The sequence below is a fragment of the Camelus ferus genome, chromosome X, assembly GCF_009834535.1.
Source record: "Camelus ferus isolate YT-003-E chromosome X, BCGSAC_Cfer_1.0, whole genome shotgun sequence".
NCBI classification, from domain to species: domain Eukaryota; kingdom Metazoa; phylum Chordata; class Mammalia; order Artiodactyla; family Camelidae; genus Camelus; species Camelus ferus.
This window is the reverse complement of record NC_045732.1, coordinates 12,066,013-12,086,835: the sequence shown is the minus strand read 5'-3', so window position 1 is coordinate 12,086,835 and position 20,823 is coordinate 12,066,013. Positions and strand designations below refer to the sequence as shown.

Genomic DNA, 20,823 nt, shown 5'->3' with positions numbered 1-20,823 from the left:
ACCAATATGGCAGCCAGTGCTTGAGGCTTGGGGGCCAGGTAACCACCTCTGCCTCAGGGCAAATGCATCCCGGTTGCTGTTTTAGCAGATGAATGAACTAGGCTACTCAGTAACTGGGAGCCAGCTTACAGCGAGGTGGAATGGCTTCTTAAATGTGTCTTCTGGGCAGTAAAATGTGGGACATTCCCCCCAAAAAATACGACCGAGATTTTTAAAATTCATTTTCTGAGGGTTGAAAATGTCCCTCAAGTTATGTATTCTTTCCTGTGTATGACTTTCTGGGTTACCCACCTGTATAGTTGGAACCCCATCTGTTCATTTCTCCATCTATTATTACATTCCCCCACCAGAGAAAGAAAAAAAGACATTTAAAATAAGAAGTAACTATTAAAAAGATGCTAGGATATGTGAACGTACCTGGCTACTACTCAGGAGGGTGGCATTCTCTCCTGCGGATGGAAGGCTTTTTATAAACAGAGGAGAGTTATCTGTACAGGTGAGACGCTGTAACTGGAACAAATGAATCCTGGACAATAGGTTGATAGTGTGTGGACCAGGCCCAGGCGAGCAGTGGTGAGCAGAGTATGAGATGTATGTGACTATTTTGCGCAGTAAAGGATTCAGCAGGAAATTTAAAATTGATTTAATAAGATACCCAAATAGGAGTCCTTGACTCTTCAATTCCAATACATACTCATGTATATATAACCTTACATTCATGTATATCGTACACATTTACATATTATATACTGTATCTATGTTATCTATGTATCATCTAACCATGTAACTATCTGTCTGTCCGTCTGTCCCCATCCGTCTGTCCATCTAATCCATCCATCCATCCGTCTAATCTATTTATCTATCATCTATCAATCTATCCATCCATACATCCATACATGTAATCTATCTGCTATCTCTCTAATCTATCTACCTACCTATCTAATCTATGTATCTAACTATCATTTATCTAACTATCATGTATCTATATATCATCTATCTGTCTAACTATCTATGTATCTATCTGTTAGGTATTGTCTACCTGTCTATCAGTGAATCATATCTGTCTGTCTATCTATCTATCTATCCATCCATCCTATCTATCCATCCATCAATTCTATCTATATCTATCTATTATTAATCTAACTATCATCTATCTATGTATCATCTATCTATCTTCGTATTTGTATCTATTTAACATCTATGGCAGTGGTTCTCATCTAGGGGTGATTAGGGGGCATTGAAAATACCTGGACCCCTTCTTCCATGTCACACCTGGAGTGGAGGATGCTACTGGCACCTAGTAGACGTAGCTTATGGATGTTGCTAAACACCCAACAATGAACAGGACAGCCCCCAGCCAAGAAAATGATCCAGCCCCAACCATCTGCAGTGCAAATATTGAGAAACCCTGCCCCAGATGAAGGGCTTCACTATGGAGCATGAGCTCTTCAAGCAGGATGTATCTCCTGCACATCTGGTTACCCCTGGGCCCCACCCTGGTACCTGGCACACGGTGAGGGCTGTGCAGTTATACTCAAGCATGTAATTAATGAGTGAGTGTGTCTGTGCTTCCCACAGTCATGAAAAGCCAAGCTCTCTTTTGTTTCAATGACTGCCAGTCTTTCAAGATTGGCAGCGCTACCAAAAGTCACATTCTTCCCGCATATTTACCTTGAGTTTGCTTTCTCTTTCCTCTCGGGGGAAGCAAAAGAATGCCGTGCTTGTATATTTGAGGAATACTGGTACGTGGATCCAAGATATCTCTTTCCTAAAGCATATTGTCTGAGGATTGCTGTGGCACCATTTCTCCACCCTCAAATTGTCTTGCTTCATAATGGAACCGTCACCATAGGGGGCTGCGGGTCCCTGTCAAAGAGATCGCTGGGCCCACTACCTTTCACCCAGCTTCCTTGCCTGTCAAACCTTCGCAAAGAACAGAATAATTCCAATATGGTGAATAAAAGCAATTTTTCAACCAATCTGATTTAAACCCCAAATCACGTTGAAGTGCTTTTGCCCTTGAAAATACTGTCGTCGTTGCCCAGTTGTTTGGAAAATATTATTTTATTATCAAATGTACATTTTTATTGACCTTAAAAATACAGTAAAGCAGTCATGGAAGTAACAGGTCTCCTACTTTCCGTGGACACAAATTCGTAGGGATGTGGGATATTCCAGGCTTCTCCTAAAAGCTCTGGATTCATTTTGTGGGGCCACAACTTAACTCTCTCCTTCCCTTCCTCTCATCTCCGCTCCCTGCCCCCACAGCTCTCTCAGGGTTAACTCCATAAACAAGGAAGTCCAGCATCTCAGCCTCCCCCAACGTAGGGTTCCTGGGAAAGGAAATATTCTAGCGGTTAATGAATACGAAGGAAGTCGGGGAGGGAAATATTTTTTAATTGCATTTCCATAACTGCTGTAATGTATCCAAGTCTTGTAAAGACCAATAATTTATTACCTTTCATGAGACAGAAAGCGTGTCGTTCTCTTTCTACTCTCATCGTCTGATTAGAAAGAAAAAAAATTTTATAATATATATCTGTATCTATATCTATATCTATAAAACAGTATTTAAAAAGTGAGTTCCAGGGAGAAAATATTCTTTCATATAAAATGATAGCTGTATTGTATGAAACTTGTACATGAAAAAACAAACAAAAAAAATCAATCACTCTGGTTTTCAGCCCTGGTCGGGCAAACTGAAGATTTGAAGTGACAGAGGAAAGAAGGGGAAGATGGGTGCTCATTCTAGAACGTTCTACCACGTTAAAACGGCAGCAGGTGATGGTGCTCATTCTAGAACGTTCTACCACGTTAAAACGGCAGCAGGTGATGGTGCTCATTCTAGAACGTTCTACCACGTTAAAACGGCAGCAGGTGATGGTGCTCATTCTAGAACGTTCTACCACGTTAAAACGGCAGCAGGTGATGGGTGCTCATTCTAGAACGTTCTACCACGTTAAAACGGCAGCAGGTGATGGGTGCTCATTCTAGAACGTTCTACCACGTTAAAACGGCAGCAGGTGATGGGTGCTCATTCTAGAACGTTCTACCACGTTAAAACGGCAGCAGGTGATGGGTGCTCATTCTAGAACGTTCTACCACGTTAAAACGGCAGCAGGTGATGGGTGCTCATTCTACAACGTGCTACCATGTTAAAACGGCAGCGGGTTAACTAAGGCGATGTGTCTTCCTCAGGGTAGCAATGCACTGTGACTGTCTACCATTTCTTTTCCATGGATGTTCCTTAAGGATCCTAGAGATGCTCCTTAAAGCATCCGGGCAGTGTCTGCAACACAGAGACGGCAGTTTGCACCCAAGTGCTGAGAAATGCAAGAACACATGGAATCCTGTAAACACGGAATAAAGTTTCCCCAATGTCTGCGTTCCTTCCTTTCATCAACAAGCGTAGGTCAAGGTCAGTATGAGCCTGAAATCCAACCCGGGGGTCGGGGCGGCCACGGTGACCCACGACACATCCTTTCAGAGCTCCAACTCTCGGGCCCCAGCCTCCCGTACAAACAAGGCTTTGTGCCAACTCCCTAAGCAGCGGCCGTGGGGTCCATGAGCTCCGGTGTTTCAGTAGACGTGGATGTAAGTTGTCTTGGAGTCACTGCCAAGGATGTTTTTCGCGGTGCACTTGTAAAAGCCCGCAGTCTCTCTGGGTGGCCTGTTGGATGGTTAAGGATCCCTGCGGGTGGAGGAATCTGTTCCCGTAGAGACGGGCCTGCGTTCCCGCCGTCAGGTGCAGTCTGTCCGGCAGCTCCCAGGTGATCTCGGCCTTGGGAATCCCCATGGCCATGCAGTTCATCTTCACGGTGCTCCCGGGCCGGGTGTAGATGACCGGCGTGGGCTCACTGGTGATTCGCGGCGGGTAGGCAATCACGATGACCGGGACGTTCACGACGGAAGGGCCGTACTCGGTGTGTGTCTTGCACACGTAGGTCCCCCGGTCGAACACCGAGGCGTCGAGCACGGTGAGGGTGCCGTTCTCCCAAAGGGTGAAGCGTCCCCGCGTCTGGGGGCCCTCCAGAACCAGGCCGTTGGGCAGCGTCCAAGAGGAGCGTGCCTGCCGGCGCCCTGGAGGGGTGCAGGGCAGTTGCAGGGTCTCGCCGTTGATGATGCTCACCAGGTTGTGGTACTGGTTGCTCGTCTCGGGTTTCAGCCCCACCTTCAGAGAGACCAGCCGCTCGGTGTAGCCCGCCGAGTTCCTGGCCACGCAGCGGTAAGCCCCAGCATCCACGGATGAGAGGCCACTGATGTGCAGCCTGCCGTCCCCCTTGTGGAAGAATCTGTTCAGCTGCTGGCCACTCTGGAGCTCCGTCCCGTTGGGAAGGACCCACAGCAGGCTGGGCGTCGGGGTCCCCGTTGCCGAGCAGTTGAGACTGATGGTGTGGCCGGCCATGGCCGTGATCTTCTCGCTGACCGGGTCGTGGAAGACGGGCTTCTCCACTGGCTCCAGGACCGTGAGCTGGACCATCAGCCTGGCTTCTCCACCTTCATTGCGCCCAATGCAAGCCAGCTGCACGGAGTCGCTCTTCCGCAGACTCCTCATGTCCAACGTGCCGTTGCGGTGGATGGTGATCCGGTTGCCGTAGTACGGGGCCGGCAGCACCACGCCCTCGGGAAAGGCCCAGAACACTCTCGGCGTGGGGATGCCCTCCGCTCTGCAGTCGATCAGTTTCCGGCTCCCTCCCGGCGCTATCTCCCGCACAGTGGTGATGGCGTTGGGGTTTCCGTTGATCTTGGGCGGCTGGACGTCGACGTGAATCCAGACCATCTTCCTGTCCTCGCCGGCGCTGTTCCTGACCACGCAGGTGTAGTTGCCGCTGTCCGAGCGCTGGGCTTTCTGAATAAGGAGAGTGCCGTCGGGAAATATCTGGTACTTCTCGGAGGAGGTGGGGACCAGCCTGTTGGTCGGAGAAAGCCACGTCACCCTGGGCGTGGGCTCGCCTTTGGCCTCGCAAGCCACGGTGACCACGTCCCCGTAGGGGACGTGGACCACAGAGTACGTCTTGTTCCGGATGGCAGCAGGGCTCGGTCACCACCTTGACCCGCACCCTCATCTCGTCCTTGCCAACTTGGTTTTCAGCGAAGCAGGTGTAGTCGCCCTCCTCCCGCAACCCGACTTCGTTGAAGTAGAGCGTGCCGTTGTTGAAAACAACGTAACGCTTGGTGCGTCCACCGCTGTCATCGGACTGCACGAAAGAGTTGACCAGGCTCCCGTCCGGGAGGCTCCAGGAGATCTCAGGGTTGGGGAGCCCGGTGGCCACGCAGTCGACTTTGAGGTCGCCCCCGTAGAAGACTCTGTGATCATTTTCCTCTTTGTGTTCGATCTTGGCTGGCTTCATGACCACGTTCACCTTGAGGACGACAAAGTCATCCCCAACCTTATTCCGGGCGACACACAGGTAATCCCCAGCGTCTTTGTCCGTGACAGATTTCACCACCAGGGTCCCGTTGGCAAACACCTTAATTCTGGAATCAAAGCTGACGAAAAAAAAGAAAGAAAGAACAAGGAGTACGATGTGAGTCTCCCAAACACTCTCCCCTGGCTTGAGGTCACCGGAATGAAACAGAAACAGATGGTTCTGAAAACGACCAGCGCTAAGGGTTACCGCTCAAAACGTCAGCTGGTTTTTGCAGCCTGGAGGGGATATGGCGTCCAAATGCGGAAGTGATTTATTTACCACAAATAACAGCTCTCCAGTAGAAGTCTGACCTCTGGCTGGCCTGGCCACTGAAGATGTGCGATGCAGTCGCAGACGTAGTGTGGGAGGGTGGGGGTGTGGGGACCAAATATTTGCATGGGGGTCAGCGTGGAGCTGATTGTAATGAAAAAATCAGATGAAACGCTAGAGTCGTGGAGAGAATGAATACACACCAACCTTAGAAAGAGGTGAATTTGTTCCTAAATAAAGTGCTTTACAGGCTGTTTTTACTCTTGGCAATTTTTGATTATATTGTGTCCCATTACAAGGCAACCAGGCAGGGGTCGCGCAATGGATCACGTAACCGCGGCTGGACCCAGAGTTTCGATGCTAAGACTGCATTCTTCAGAGCTTGGTGCTACTGCTTTAAAGTCTTCTTCCCTAGAATCTGTAACAAAAGTTTAATGACCGTCACCAGCTCCCACCCCACCCCACCCATGCTGTCGTTCCCTTCCCTCATGGGATGGACCTGAACTCACACACTGCTGACTTAATATTTAAGAAAGATTTGCCGTGTGAAGATGCAACATGGCGAGAACAATACAAGAGTCTTCCTTGGCATGTGACGTTTCCAGAAATACACACTGGCGTGTACCTCAGCAATGCAGAACTAATGTTTGGAATTTTGGGAAGTTCCTACTTTAAAAACGTCCAGAGTGAAAAAAAAAAAAAAACACCCTCAATTTCATATAAATCATAATAGTGGCATCCGCCAGGGGAGCTTGAATATTCATCCTTAAATATTTGCTGCACACTATGTCATTCTAATAGCCTGTCTGGAACTCTGTCATTGATTAAACAAACAAACAAAAATGTCTGCCTGTGATGGAACTCAACCTAGTAACTCGATTATTGTTCATCCAACCTCCTCCTAACAAGGACCAAGTAAATGGTTTTGTTGGCCATGAGTGAGAGTCAAGTTAACATGAATTAGTAGGTCATTCAATGACAGTAGAGCAGACAGAGATATTTTGGTGTCTCTTGGAGTTAGAATCCAAAAATGAGTACAGTAGCACGTGTCTGTAAACATTTCGGCACTTCTGTAGCAGCAGCTCCTAGCCTGGGCATAATGAGAACCAACAGAGCAGCTCTGAAAACTGCCCATGTGCACACATCGCAGGGGACTTGGCTTCGAGACATGGAAGTCTGACATCTCTGCTTCCAAATAGTGCCAATGTGTAGGCGGGGAAAAGAGCCCGCTGGTTTATGACGCTCACTTGGGCTGTTTAATTACACGCCCCTGAGAACGGAGCGAGTCAGAATCTAAGAATGATGAAGCTATACAGAGACCGTGGTTTACAACTGAATCGTGAGATACTAGGAGGGTGGCCCCAATTCACACGGGAGCAACATTCTTTTTCTTCAACGTCCATTCAACACTGCCTCAACCCTGCCAACATCAATGGAAAACACTTCTCCACATGGCACGGCAAAGGCTCAGCTGGAAGACACTGCAGGGACAACTGGGTACGTGGTATCCTGGATCGGCACTGCTTTTGGTCACGCCCCAGCGAGGAACCCACACTGAGGTTCCCGGCCTGAGCTGCCAGGCCGTGGAGGCTGAAGGCCCACATCAAGCCAGGGGATTTCCAACATGGCGCCACTGACATGTCTTCACTTCCATGTTGCCAATCATTGCCTTCTTCCCCTACATCTTGAAACATTTATTAGACAGGCATTGCCTTTTTGGGATCTAACCCAGGATTTCTCAGCCTCGGCACTACTGATATAAGAGGCTGGAGGACTGTCTGATGGGGTGGGGCATCCTGTGCACTGTAGGGTGTGGAGCTGCGTCCCTGGTCTCCGCTAATTAAACAGTAGCATCTCTTTCCCACTAGTTGTGGCAATTAAAAATATCGTCAGACATTCATGAGTGTGCCCTGGGGCATAGAACCATCTAGCTGACAAGCACTTCCATAGATAGGTCATAGATAGATAGATAGATAGATAGATAGATAGATAGCTAGATAGATAGATAGATATAGATAGATAGATAGATTAGATGGACGGATGGATAGATACATGGATGGATGGATAGATAGATGGTTAGATAGATAAGATGGACAGATAGATAGATAGATTAGATGAATGGATGGATAGATACATGGATGGATGGATGGATGGATAGATGGATGGTTAGATAGATTAGATGGACGGAAGGATAAATACATGGATGGATGGATGGATGGATAGACAAATAGATTAGATGATAGATGAGTGATAGGTAGATATACTAGATAGATAAATGGTAGATATCAGATAGGTGATGATAGATTAAAATAGATGATTGATCAATGGATATAGATGATAGATAGTCGACAGAGAGACAGATAATACTTTTTCTTGATAAAGCAGAGTTTCTCAGCACTACTGACACTGGGGCTGGAGGACTCTCTGGTGGGGGTGCCCTGTGCACTGTGGGGTGTTGAGCAGCACCCCTGGTCTTCACCCACCACACACCAGTAATGCCCCCCCCCCACTCTGTTCCCTAAGTCACGCCACCTAAAAATGTCTCCAAACATGACTAAATGTCCCTGGGGACAAAATCTCCCTTGGTTGAGACTTACTTCCCTAGATATGGAAATTTAAAGCAGGGCAACAGAAGGTGCTTTTTTTCCCCTTTTTTCTTAGCCACAATGAACTTTAAGAATTCCAAATGCACTACCCTCATGCAGTCATAATGCCTTTAAAACTTTCTTTTGTTTTACATACATTCCTTCTACCCCTAGTACCATTTTAACATAACATCTGAGGCTTCCATGGGTTTTGCTGAGATTAGGTAACAGAGAAGACAACTTAAATTGTTTCATCTAATTACTGAAAATACAGGTAAACTATGATCATTAAAACAAAACCGACTGGGTGGGGAGGGTATATAGCTCTAGTGGTAGAGCGCATGCCTAGTATGCACTACGTCCTGGGTTCAATCCCCAGTACCTACATTGAAAATAAATCAACAAACCTAATTATGCCCCCCAATAAAAAAAAATCTACTGGTTTGTCATTCTTTTGGTGGGAGGGTGCAGTGGGGGAGCAGGGCAAGATCCAGGTGTATGCTCTGCATAAAGACGAGATTTCCTCGTGTGAGAAGGGAAAGCGGCCCCCCTGCCACCCCCACGCAGCACACACAGGAAGCAACGTCTGTGTGGATTCACTCCGAACCAGCAGGCATCCTTTCTGCTGCCTGACTCCATGCAGAGGGGCGCCCAGCATCCCAAGGCGAGGCGAGCGTGGGACCCCAGGGATCGGCGGCAAGGCAGGTGCAACCCCACATACCTGAAGAGCGCGTCGATCATTCTCTTGGACGGGAGCCTCCAGAGGATGCGCGGCCAGGGGTCCCCCGAGGCGCTGCAGTCCAGCTGGAGGGTCCCCCCGTACCGGACGTCGGTCCTCTGCGGGGAGGTGCCGGTGATGCGCGCGTTGGCCGCCGCGCGCTGCACGGTCAGCTGGACGGTCCTGCGTGCCGAGCCCACCAGGTTGGCGGCCACGCACTCGTACCGCCCGCTGTCCTTGGGTGCCAGGTTGCGAATGTAGAGCGTCCCGTTGGGGAAGACGAACAGGTTCCCGTTGACGAACTGGGAGGGGCGGATCTGCGTGCCATCCCAGAGCACCCAGCGCACGCTGGGCAGCGGCGCGGCCTTGGCGCTGCAGTGGATGTGGATGCTGAGCCCCGGGGGCAGCGAGATGTTCTCCAGCCGCTCCTGGTGGATGACCGGGGGCAGGGCCGCCACGTGGAGCCGGATGGCCAGGCTGTCCGCCCCGGCTGCGTTGCTGGCCACGCACTTGTACACGCCTCTGTCCGCGAAGGACGCCTCTTTGATGGACAGGGTCCGGTTTTCGTGCAGAGTAATCCTGCCCTCCACGGGGGACACGGTCTGCCACACCCTCCTGTCGGGGAAAATCCAGGAGATCTGGGGAGCTGGGGTCCCCTTAGCCAGACACTCCATGGCAATGGTGTCTCCCAGGTAGACCGTGACATCCTTGTAGTGGGACGCCAGGATCTGGGGCTGCTGCACCGTCACGGACAGCAGGACCACCATCCTGTCTGCTCCGTGCAAGTTCTTGGCGGTGCACACGTACTGGCCGCGGTCCTGCACCTGTACGTTGCGGATGACGAAGGTGCCGTTCTTCAGGACTTCAAAGCGCTGGACTCTGGTGTGTGGGGTCATGAGAGCTCCTGGAAGTCAAAAGCAGGTGCCATTAGGTCCAACACAGATGTGCCCCTTCAAACAGACCAAACGAGGATCATGACTTAAATTAATCCTCCGCTTCATGTCCAAACAACAAAAGCGAAGACCCATCCCCAACACCTCCGATATTCTTCCATCTTGCACTAACCCCCAGATCAGGGTGCATAACCGTAACCTTCCAGCCAAGGGCAGCCAGTAGGGGTCTCATGGACAATTGTGGAAGCTGCCATGAGCCCTGGACCTTCCCAAGGTGGCCTCCTGCTTTACTTTAGTTACTGTTTGGCTGCAGGGGTGCCCCAGGTTGGCAGTCACCATCTGCCTCTGCCCAGCCAGGCTTCTGAGAGTTATGCTGGGCAGCTCATTCTCTGCCCAGCCTGGTTGAGCTGAGCACCAACTCATGGTTCTAGATGGTGCCTGGCAGCGTCACTGTTTCTTCCCTCCCTCTACACGACAGATGTTTTATAGCTCATCCTCTCGGAGCTCTGCCACAGTCCGGGTCTGTACTTTTTAAGTGTTTCTGATGCATTGACATCAGGGGTCTTGGTGACCTTGGAGGGACTGCCCTGCCCAGGACTGGCCAATTTCTGCATATAGCAAACAACTCACCTTTCAAATGCAAAACGACCCCTCACTCCAGGGCATCCTCTAAGGGGCTCCCACACTCAGGACCACTGTCCACCTGTTCTCATCACCCCAGAGCCGGGTACCAGACAGGCCCTGCAACCAGGACCTGCTGAAATTGTCCACACGAGCCCATCCTAAGACTGCTCCCCCCCGCCTCACCCGTTCCTTTCTGTGGGAACCACAATAAAAGCTCTTGTCTAGTGTTTCCCTCTTCCTCTGCCTCCTGACTGACCCTGGTGCGTCCCCGTGCAACCCTGTTTGGTGCAGTGTCACCTCTCCCCTTGGGGACAGTGAGTGACCAACTCTCGCTTCAGTGGCAGTCATCTCCTGATCTGCTGGTGTCACCATCCCTAAATAATAATGAATCCTATATTTAAAAACTGGAAGACCCCGAGTTTCAGTCCTCTCTTCCTCTCCCACACTGCTGGGTTCCTGGTCCCACGCTTCCATCACTGAGTTTCGACAAGCTCCTTTGCTTCTTCCCCTAATGATTTCCTCTAAGACGGGAGTCCTGCCTTCGCACAGAGCCCTCGGGCCCTGGAAGCTCTCCCCAGCCCCCACCCCAAGGATGACTCATGGCTTCCACCTTCTGAGTTATCTGCGCGCCCCATGACAAGGCTTTCCACCGTGGATGGGGCACTCCAGGGGCATCTGCCCAGGTTGAGGGCGCTGATTTGGTTTATTGGGTAGAAAAGGCTCCATAACATGCAGGCATCGTGCAGTTCCAGGGTGGACAGACAACGCTGGGGTGCACGTGAGGGAAAGTGGTTTGTGCACGCCGTGAGCTGGCTGGCTTCCAGGGGAGAAGCCAGCAGCAGAGGCAGATTCCTGACCGAGGACAGGAGTGTGTCTGCATGTCTAGGGAGGGGACGTGGGCCACGGATGCTCTAAAGGGGCACAGGGCACGGAAGACCCCTAGCGTGAATGCAAATGGGGCGTCCCGGTGGAGGAAGGGGCTTTCCCGCAAAGGCACAACCCCTTTTAGAATGAAAACCCCATGGCGCCCCCCATCTGCTGCTTCAAGCAAATCCCTTATTCAGTCTTTACGAAAGCATCTGCAGCGGAACGCTGGGCGGATCAAAGACGGCGGTGACTTCCCTACGCTCAGCGCCTCTGCTCACCATCGGAGCACATCTGACGTGTGTGAGATAAAGCTGAGCGGGGCAGGTGCAGCCGGAGAGACGGCGCTATCCGCGTCAGTCCTACCCTGGATTGTCTAAATGGAAACTGGGGAAAAAACCAAAACCCTAACCCTCTGAGCAGAATCTGAGCCTGAAAGATACAGCCGTGCTGAGAGAGGAGAAGAGAGGTCCTTTATGCAAGGCGCAGCTCCTCAGCTGTTCCTAAGAGAACTGTTCCCCGTGTCGGTGTATTTTTTTTTATGTATTTGTGGGCGAGGGTGAACTCTGGGTCCTTCTGCTCTGCTGTCTTGAAGCCACTCCCTCCCATCTCAGCTTTCACTTTCTTCTGTCATCTAGAGTCTGTGTTACCATCGACAAAGCAGATGGTCATTTTTACGAAGCCAAGTGCTCTTGGGGCACCAGCCCTGGATGCCAAGTAGGTAGAGGTGACTGTAAAGACCTTTGTCATGGGCTGAATGGTGCCTCCCCCAACTCCACCTCCAAATCCACATGTTGAACCCCTGACCCCAGGACCTCCGAATGTGCCTGATTTGGAGATGGGGGTCTTTAAAGACATGATGGACATAAAATGAGGTCACTAGGGTGGGTCCTTATCCTATAGAAGGGGGGTCCTTATAAAGAAGAGGAGATGAGGACCCAGGCACACACAGAGGGACGCCCACGGGAGGACACAGGGAGGAGACGGCCGTCCACACACCAAGGGAGAGAGGGCTCAGGAGACACCAGCCCTGCCGACACCTGGATCTCAGAATTCCAGCCTCCAGGACCGGGAGACCAGACATGCCTCTTGTGTAAGGTGCCCCGTCTGCGGTGCTTTGTTATGACATCCCAAGCTGATGCCCGTATCTCTAGGATTAAATCCAAGCAATGCGTGATGAGCGCAAACCAAGCTGTACTGACCTCTCAAGCCAGTGGTAGGACAAGGGGACTCTGCACTGTTATCCCCACCCCCCTGCCCCCGCAAAGGGCTTGTGGAAGACTTCTGCACTGGATCCCCCTGGGAGAAGGCAAGAGGCGCCTTTGTGGACCCTTCCTATCCAAAGAACTTCATACGTGTTTCCACGGCTCCGTGAAGATCTCACACCCATTCTGGTTCCTTGCTTCCCGTTTCTCGTAAAGGAATATGTCTGTTGATGGCTTCTCAGACGTCCCTTCCTGTCCCATCTACCTGTCCTTTCCCCAGAGTCTGTGGTTCTACCTGGAGTCCCAGACTCAAGACAACCCCTTACACAAGCCCTAGTTAAAATGCAGACGTTCAAATCCCCTACCTGTGGAGACCTTGGTCCAAGTAACAAAGGGCTTGGGTTTCCCCGTTGCCTCGCACGGGAACACAACGTCGGTCTCAGCGATGACAGACACGGTCTGGGGGAACTTGGTGACGATCTGGGGCTTTTCCCCAGGCACCCAGAACTTGGACGCAGGAAGTCCCCCGGCAGAGAAAAGCTTTGAGCTGCTCTGATGGAAGCTTCTGGAAGGTTGGACGGAAGGCGTCAAGGTGGGGATGGGGCTCCGGGTAGAGTAGACCAGAGGGACGCTCTGGACGTTGGTCGAGGGCGGCGCCGCGGTCCGGGGAGGATGTAATACCGGAGGTGCCGGGGGACCGAAATCCACGTGAGTGACGCTCTGAGAATGGATCCTGTTGTAGGGGCCTGGGTTGACCTTCCTCTCTCTCATCGCTGGGGCAGGAGAGGTGGGTATCTGGGGCTTCGGAGTGACTCCCAACTGCGGGAAAGAGAGGGTCCTGTTGAAAAAGAAAGGCAACCTTCCGTTGGAGTAGTGAGGAGCTCTCGCACTTGGGGGCTTGCCAGCAGGGTCCCTCACATCGGGGAGGCTGTTACTGCCGAACAGCTTGGACTTGCCGCTGAATCGGCCAGCTGCACGGTCCGCTGATGAACTGGGAAGGTCCGGTTTGGACCCGGGCAACGGAACCACGGGAGCTGTCGTGCTTGACCATTTTGGGGTTGTAACATGCCTGTGCTCTGGCCGAGCCCTCGACGGAGATGCGGTGGCTTCCGGTTTGCTGGTCAGGTGCCGAGGGGCCTGGGAAGGCACAAAGTGTCTCAGGGAGCTTTGTGTGGCCACAGGCGGTGGTGGCCTCACCGTCCCTCTGGGAGGGAGCACCCTGTCGGGAACTCTGGCAGGTGGCTGGAACACTTGGGCGCTCGCATCTGGGCCACGTGGTGGAAGAACGTTCCTGGTTCTACCGTCAAACGCTTCCTTTCCTAACTCCTGCTTTGGAGTGAAGTTAGGTTTGTCCCGGCTGGAAAACTCATTTGGCCTCAACGTACGCGGTGTTCCTTCAGTAGGCACGGACGGCGTTCGGGCTCCTGGGACCCCCACATGGTTGAAGGGGGCGTTGTCTTTGGAAGCTCTTGATGTCGGCGACGGTCTTGGAGTGAGAGGCGTGGGATTCGTGCTGGTTTGTGCCAAAGACACGGGGGTTGTGGATGGGACGCTGGGGGATGCCGGCTGCTCCGCTGGGGACGGTGGCGACACTTGACTCTGGGGTCGAATTTCGGACTGGGTCATGGCTGGAGTGGTTGCGGGATGACCCTCCTCCCTGAGGCTGGTTTCTGCCTGGTTTGAAGACGCCTCTAGTTTCACGCTTGAGGGAGGCGTCGAACTGGTGACGTCTTCCTGCGGCAACAGCGCAGAGGTGGCAGGCAAAGGTGAAAACTCAGCAGGAGAATCTACGTCCTGCAGCTCTTTTAAAAGGGGCGAGTCTGTAAGAGTTTTTGAAGAGCTGGCGACGGTGCGGTCTGTCCGCAGCCTCTCAGGCCGGGCCGACGTGGGGGGGTTGCAGCTCGCGTTCCCTTCAAAGCCAAAAGGACAGGATCCTGCCTTAAATCCTCCCACCGTGGAGACCTCGGCCCCAGAAGGGGACGCCACGTCCGTGATGGACTCGCCAGGGACAAGCCTGTCAGTTTCGTAGCCACGGATGGTTGTGACCTCATAGTTCTTAATTTCCCTTCCATCTGATACAGGAATTGTCCCTTGCAGTTTATCATGAGACAGATTTACTTTCGTGGTGGTTGTCCTATAATCTTCCACTCTGCTCATCTCATGTGGGCCCCCCGTTGGGAGAGAGATGGCTGTCGATGAAGGGACAGCTTCTGAACTGGGGGTGACGACGTGTTTGTGTCTGTCTTCTGGGGCAGGGCTGGGCTTGGACGCAGAAGCTGGAGGACCGTCTGTGGACGTGGGGTACCGATGTTTGTTCGGCCTCTTGCCGTGTTTCCGGCGTGCGTATGTCCCCTTGGATGCGGGTTCTGTGTGCTTCTCCACATCCAGTTGTTTTGCTGTTCCAGCCGTGCTGTCAACCGCGGTCGCAGGAACCGGCAAACTGGCCGCTTGGTTTGGAGTCTGCATTTCGGGTACGCGCGTCGTTGGTGGAGCAGAAAAGGTCTCCCCCGGGGCGAGCGTCGTGGGCTGGCTTTGTCTGTGCCGCTGCCGGAACCTGTGGGGGCGAAGTCGTCTCCTGCCGTTGGGCCTCTTTCGAGAAGCGTGAGAGGTCAGGGCCGGTGGTGAAGTGGCCGTTTGGGGTGGCATCAGCATCGTTGCTACCGTTGTGGCGCCCGCGTCCCACAGAGGGCCACGCGTGGTTCCCCTGGGATGCTGGAAGGGAGCGACGGTGTCCGTCACCTCCAGCGCAGGGTCAAGCGGAGGGGAAGGCTCAGCGCCTCGCCTCCTGCTCTCAGCACTTCTGGAGTCCACGGCGTCTCCCTCATGCAGACCCCCGCCCCGCCGTGTCTGAGAACCCCCCTCTCTGCCCTTTTCCATCAGCGGGTGGCCCTGAGGGCTCGAACCGTTTTCCAGAAGCTGCGGGTCATCTGTCTGCTCCTGTAGCTGCGCTTCTGCTGGGACACCTGGCTCTCCTAAAGTGGGGTCTTCGAGTGGCTCGGGCATCCTGGAGTCAGCGACCCCCGGCGTGGGGGCTGCAGTCACGTCCGTAGTGGTCAAGACGTTCCTCTTAGCCCCACCTGGTGCTGAATTCGTCTCCAGATCTGGGTAAGAGCTGGGCACCGTTTCAGACTCGGCCAAGGAGGTGGCGTCCAGGGGCGACTCATACTCCTTGGGCGTACGCTCCGGCTCGGCTCCAGCGTCTCGTGCAGACCAGCGCCCCGTGGCTTCGTTGCCAGTGGTGGGCTCTCCGTGGACCACGCCCAGGCTCGACCGAGTAGCAGAGGACTGGTAAGCCGTTGTGCTTGCGGCCCACTTCAAGTCAACTGCAGTGGGGGCCGCAGCCTTGGTCTTCGCAGAAAACTCGTCGTCGCTAAGTCCTTCCGGGCGCGTGCTTGTCACGTGGGGCTCGGCGGGGATTGCCCCGTCGTGGCCATGTTCGACTGGAGCTGTCTTGGTGGAGGAAACAGCGCTAGACGCCTGCTCTTCCTCCCCAAAGAAAGGTGCATCTCCTGAGGACTCTTCAACGCTGGTCGCGGTCCGCACAGGCGATGCTGATGGGGCACGCACGGCGGGCGAAAGGGACGTCACCTGTTGACTCACCGCTGGAAGGGTGGTGCTCTTCACGACCGGGGGTACTTCTGTTCCCTTAGGCGGGTTTCTCCCGCGTACTCTGGCTAAAATGTCTGCCCAGTGCTCCGGGTTAATCTGTTTGTTGGCCACGTTTATTCTCCGTCTGGCCTCAAACACCCTGCGACCTTCAGCGACGTTTGTCTCCGGCTCCTTTTCAGAACTCTTCCAGGGTTTCAGTTTCCTTCGCCCCTTCTTGGCTTTCTGACCTCCGGGGATACCTCCGTCGTCTTTTGTTTTAAGGGACATCTCTTGGTCCTTTGGGTGCAGCAGCGCCATCCTGGACACGTTGTCTCCGTCTGCCACGCCGGATCCCCCTTCGTCCTCCACGACGTCTCCCCTTCCCCCAGGAAGAGTCTTCCCACCTGGGCGCCTGCCTCTTTTGGATGACCTGCCAGATCCTTTCTTGTGGACCGTGACCCCTACAGTAAAATGGTCTGCCCCTTGCTGGTTGACCGCCACGCACCTGTAGTAACCACTGTCGCTGCCTTGGACCTTTGGGATGGAAAGAGTTCCATCTGCCAACATGTACGCGTGGGACGTGTTAGCCATATCGTTAACTATCCTTCTGTTTGGGAGGATCCAGCTAATCTGGGCTTCGGGTATGGCCAGCGCACGGCAAGGCAGCATCACCGACTCCCCTGGGTCCTTCTGAACGGTCACCGTATGTCCATCGGGGGGCGGCGTGGCAGGCGTCTGCACAAGGACCCTGTACACCATCTGATCCGTTTCACCCCTCACCCGAGCGATGCACTGGTACAGGCCGGCGTCCGACTGCTCCGTGGATTTGATCTTCAGCCAGCCGCTGGTGAGGATGGAGAACCTGCCGTGCTCATCCTCCACCGGTGCTTTCAGGACGGAGCCATCCGGGAACACCCAGAAGATGGACGGGCTCTCGGAAGCCTTCACATTGCAGCTCAGCTGGCACGGGCTCCCTTCCAAGACCGTCTGGGCTCTCTGCACGGCTCTGCCAGGCTCGATCATCACCCAGCTCATGCTCCGGGCCTGCCGCGCGTCTTTGGCGGACACGGTGAGGGCGTGCTGAGACGAATAGGACAGCAGCACCGTTTTGGCCGTGCTCTGACGCCGGTTGAGTTGGATGTGGATGGACGGCTGCATGACCCACTCTGGCTCCGTAAGGACGTGGGCTCTGACGCCCGTGTAGTAGAGCGTGTCGTCGTCCGCATCCTGCCTGTACTGGTAGCCGAGTCGGGGGTCTTTCCCGAGCGCGAGTTCTCGGTGCAGCTTGACAGGAACCTCGCTGTAGTAGGCGATCAGCTTCCACAGCTTCTCGTACGTTTCCCGAGTCATCGGACACTCAAAGTCCAAGGCGACAGTCGCATTTATTTCCAGCTCCTGAGGGTCCGTTTGGTTCAAGTGTATCTTGTACAAGTCCATCGGCTTCTTGATGTCACAGGCCAAGCTCACTGTGTTCCCGTGTTCGTCGCTCATATTCAGAGAAACGTTCCACGGGGGATACTGGAAGCCCTCCAAGGGGAACTGGTTGTCACTGTCCTCCTCTGCGTCCTGCTCTTCCTCGCTACCCCTGCTCCTGTTCTGCCTCAGAGGGGACTCTATGGACGGCTTCTGACACGTGATGTCCTTCAGCTTCTGAATCTCCTGTTTGTGCAGCTTCTCGGGGCTGGAGCACATGGAACACAGCTGACCCCCTTCGTAAGCTTTGTCCTTCTTACACTTCAGAATGCCTGAAACACATAATCGAACACACACCCCGTAAGTCAGGGGACCGGAGAACGGCCAGAGGATAAAGCCCTCATCTGCAGTTTTCTCACCTGGGGGCGGGGGCTGCATTTCCAGAATGATTTAATGCTTTGCCCACCTTGCCTCTCCGACGTCACCTCGGACTTTCAACCCATTTAGCGCAGTGTGTGGTAACTTACCCGGCTTCTGTCACTTCTTGAACATGAGTAATGAGTACTTTTTTAAAAGGTATTTTTTTTTTTAGTTAAAAAAGAATCTTGCAATCCCACTCCCAGGCATGTATCTGGAGAAAACTGTAATTCGAAAAGATACATGCACCCCAATGTTCGTGGCAGCACTATTTATAAATATGGAAGTCATGGAAGTAACCTAAATGTCCATCGACAGGTGACTGGATAAAGAGGAAGTGGTGTATATATACAGTGGAATACTACTCAGACATAAAAAAGAATGAAATCATGCCATTTTTAACAACATGGATGGACCTGGAGATGATCATACTAAGTGAACTAAGACAGAGAAAGACAAATATCATATGATATCATGTATATGTGGAATCTAAAACAAATGACTCAAGTGATCTTATTTACAAAACAGAAAGAGACTCACAGACATAGAAAACAAACTTACAGTCTCCAAAAGGGAAAGGGAGAGGGGAGGAACAAATTTGGAGTTTGCGATTAGCAAACACAAATTACTTTATATAAAATACATAAACAACAAGGACCTTCTGTACAGCACAGGGAACTATATTCAACATCTTGTAAGAACCTACAAAGCAAAAGAATCTGAGAAAGAATATATGGATAGATAGGTAGATAGATAAATATAATGAATCACTTTGCTGTACCCTTAAAATTAAGAAAACATTGTAAATAAATTATCCTTCAAAAATTTTTAAAAAAGAATCTCTATTCACAGATATTATACAATTTACCTTTTACAAAGGTCCAGGAGAATCTGCATAAGGAACTGCAACCCACGAAAATATTTCCAGGTTGCAGGACCAAACTTTGGCATGAACCGTGTCTACCTTTTATAATTATTTCTTTTGCTGGAATTTTTCATTTCAGGCAGTGATTACTTTTTTTTTTGGATTCATGTTCCACGCTTGGCTTCTGGGACACCAAATCCTCCAGAATTTTCTCCTTCTCCGGCCAACACATTAGGGATGAAGCGTTCCTTGATTCGGTCTAAGCGCTTCCCACTTCTTGGTCTGCCCTCACCGTAGACAGCCTCGCCCACGTGCATGGATTCAATTAGCATCCACCCACCACCGATGAGTTCCACATGTGCAGCTGCCGTCCAAACACATCCTCCTGAGCCCCACACCCAACGCCCTACTTGACTATGTCTATCTGAATGGTAAAGAGACCCCTGAAACGGACATTTGTAGAGCCATCTTATGTTTTCTTCCCTGCTGGACGTCTCATGGCTTTTCTGTATTAGTCACTGCTGCCCTCATCTCTCCTATTGGGGAGAGTAGAAGACGAAGATTTTTTTTTTTTTTTTTGGACAGTCTTCGTGGTACCTGCCTACTTGTTTAATCTAATCCCACTGGGAACAAACCAGCCAACATCCCATCAGTCTGTGACTCGGAGTATTATAAACCTTCTAGCTGGTGTCACCCTATTTACTTCTGCGTCACTGAACATGGGTTTTCCATGCATTGTTCAAAGCAAAAACCCCAATTTGCAAATATGATGGCTTCACATACCTCCCCCAACACAGACACACACACACACACAAATATGAGACAAACAAATATAATACACACCGCACATACACACAGAGGAAACACACAAACATATAGAGACATACATGCACACACACGCACACAAAGGCACACACGTGAATCTCCAGAATGACTATGTCTTGCTGACTGAAAAAGCTTCACGATTCCATTTCCATACTGTAGTGTTTCTGCTGGGAAATGAGTCTCCCAAAGGATTTTCAGCACGCCCCACCCTTCTCCATGCCCAGACCTACGGGGGTTTAAGCACTGACCTAGGAATGGAAGTGACATGTGACATTTCTGGTTGAGACTATGAAGCAGTGGGTATGTTACTGTCTTTCCCCATCGCTTGCCTGGTTGAGCAAATCTGATGTCAGATTTGCAGTGGAGCGACAGATGACACCACCTGACAGTCTCCACCAATCCACGGGGTTGGGGGGGGCACCACCTGACCACCGTCAGTGCCTAAGTTAAACTGTGACATGAGGTGGGTGTGCCAGAAGTCCCCAGATGCACACAGGCTGAGAGGCTAAGTCAAAATTCAGGATAGGAGAGCCTCTCAGAGGAGAACTTTCAGTGAAGATGCAAATGCTGAAAAGAAGCCAGCTCCTTGAGCATCCAGCAGAAGAGTATTCTTGCCAGATGTTGAACCAGTCCAGCGACGGTGAGTTGGAAATGGGTTCAGACAGTGCAAGGGACAGAAAGGAGAGCAGTGCAGATGGAACTGGGTGAATACACAGGACAGTGGTGCCAGCCCCTTGCAGGAGCATGGGGCTTGGGTGGAAACCAGTGAAAAACCAGTGAAAAATGTGTTCTGACCACTGCCCTGAGCAGGCGTTGATTCAAGAGGAATGTGATCCATCAACGTCACAGTAAAACCCGCTCAGAATGCTCCACGTGCATCCTTAGACACCTAAGAAAGGAGGCAGCCCCAGGCTGGTGGCGGTGGGGACGGAAACGGACAAAGAGACTCAGAGATGGTAAACCTAACGGGCTCTGAGGACTGGGTTCCCATGTGGGGCTTGGAGAAGGGGGTGGGAAAGAGAATCTTTATTTTGATTCAAAATCCTCTCTTGCAACGTCTACATGTCAATCCTGGTTTCTGTGGTTGTTCTCTGGATCAATACAGAACACCTGTCTTCCCCCGTAATAAGATCATAATCTCACAG

The 20,823-nt window shown here is 52.0% G+C and overlaps 1 protein-coding gene across 1 annotated transcript in view; it reads right to left on the bottom strand.

Moving 5' to 3' along the window:
- Positions 1 to 630: 630 nt before the first annotated feature.
- The window catches only part of MXRA5 (matrix remodeling associated 5), a 29,842-nt gene continuing 9,649 nt past the window's right edge, over positions 631 to 20,823 (bottom strand). The window contains 5 exon segments of the mRNA XM_032475805.1: positions 631 to 3,654; positions 3,656 to 5,038; positions 5,040 to 5,490; positions 8,988 to 9,888; positions 12,936 to 17,903. Of these exon segments, the coding sequence (XP_032331696.1) occupies positions 3,580 to 3,654; positions 3,656 to 5,038; positions 5,040 to 5,490; positions 8,988 to 9,888; positions 12,936 to 17,903 (7,778 nt within the window). The 3' untranslated portion in view covers positions 631 to 3,579.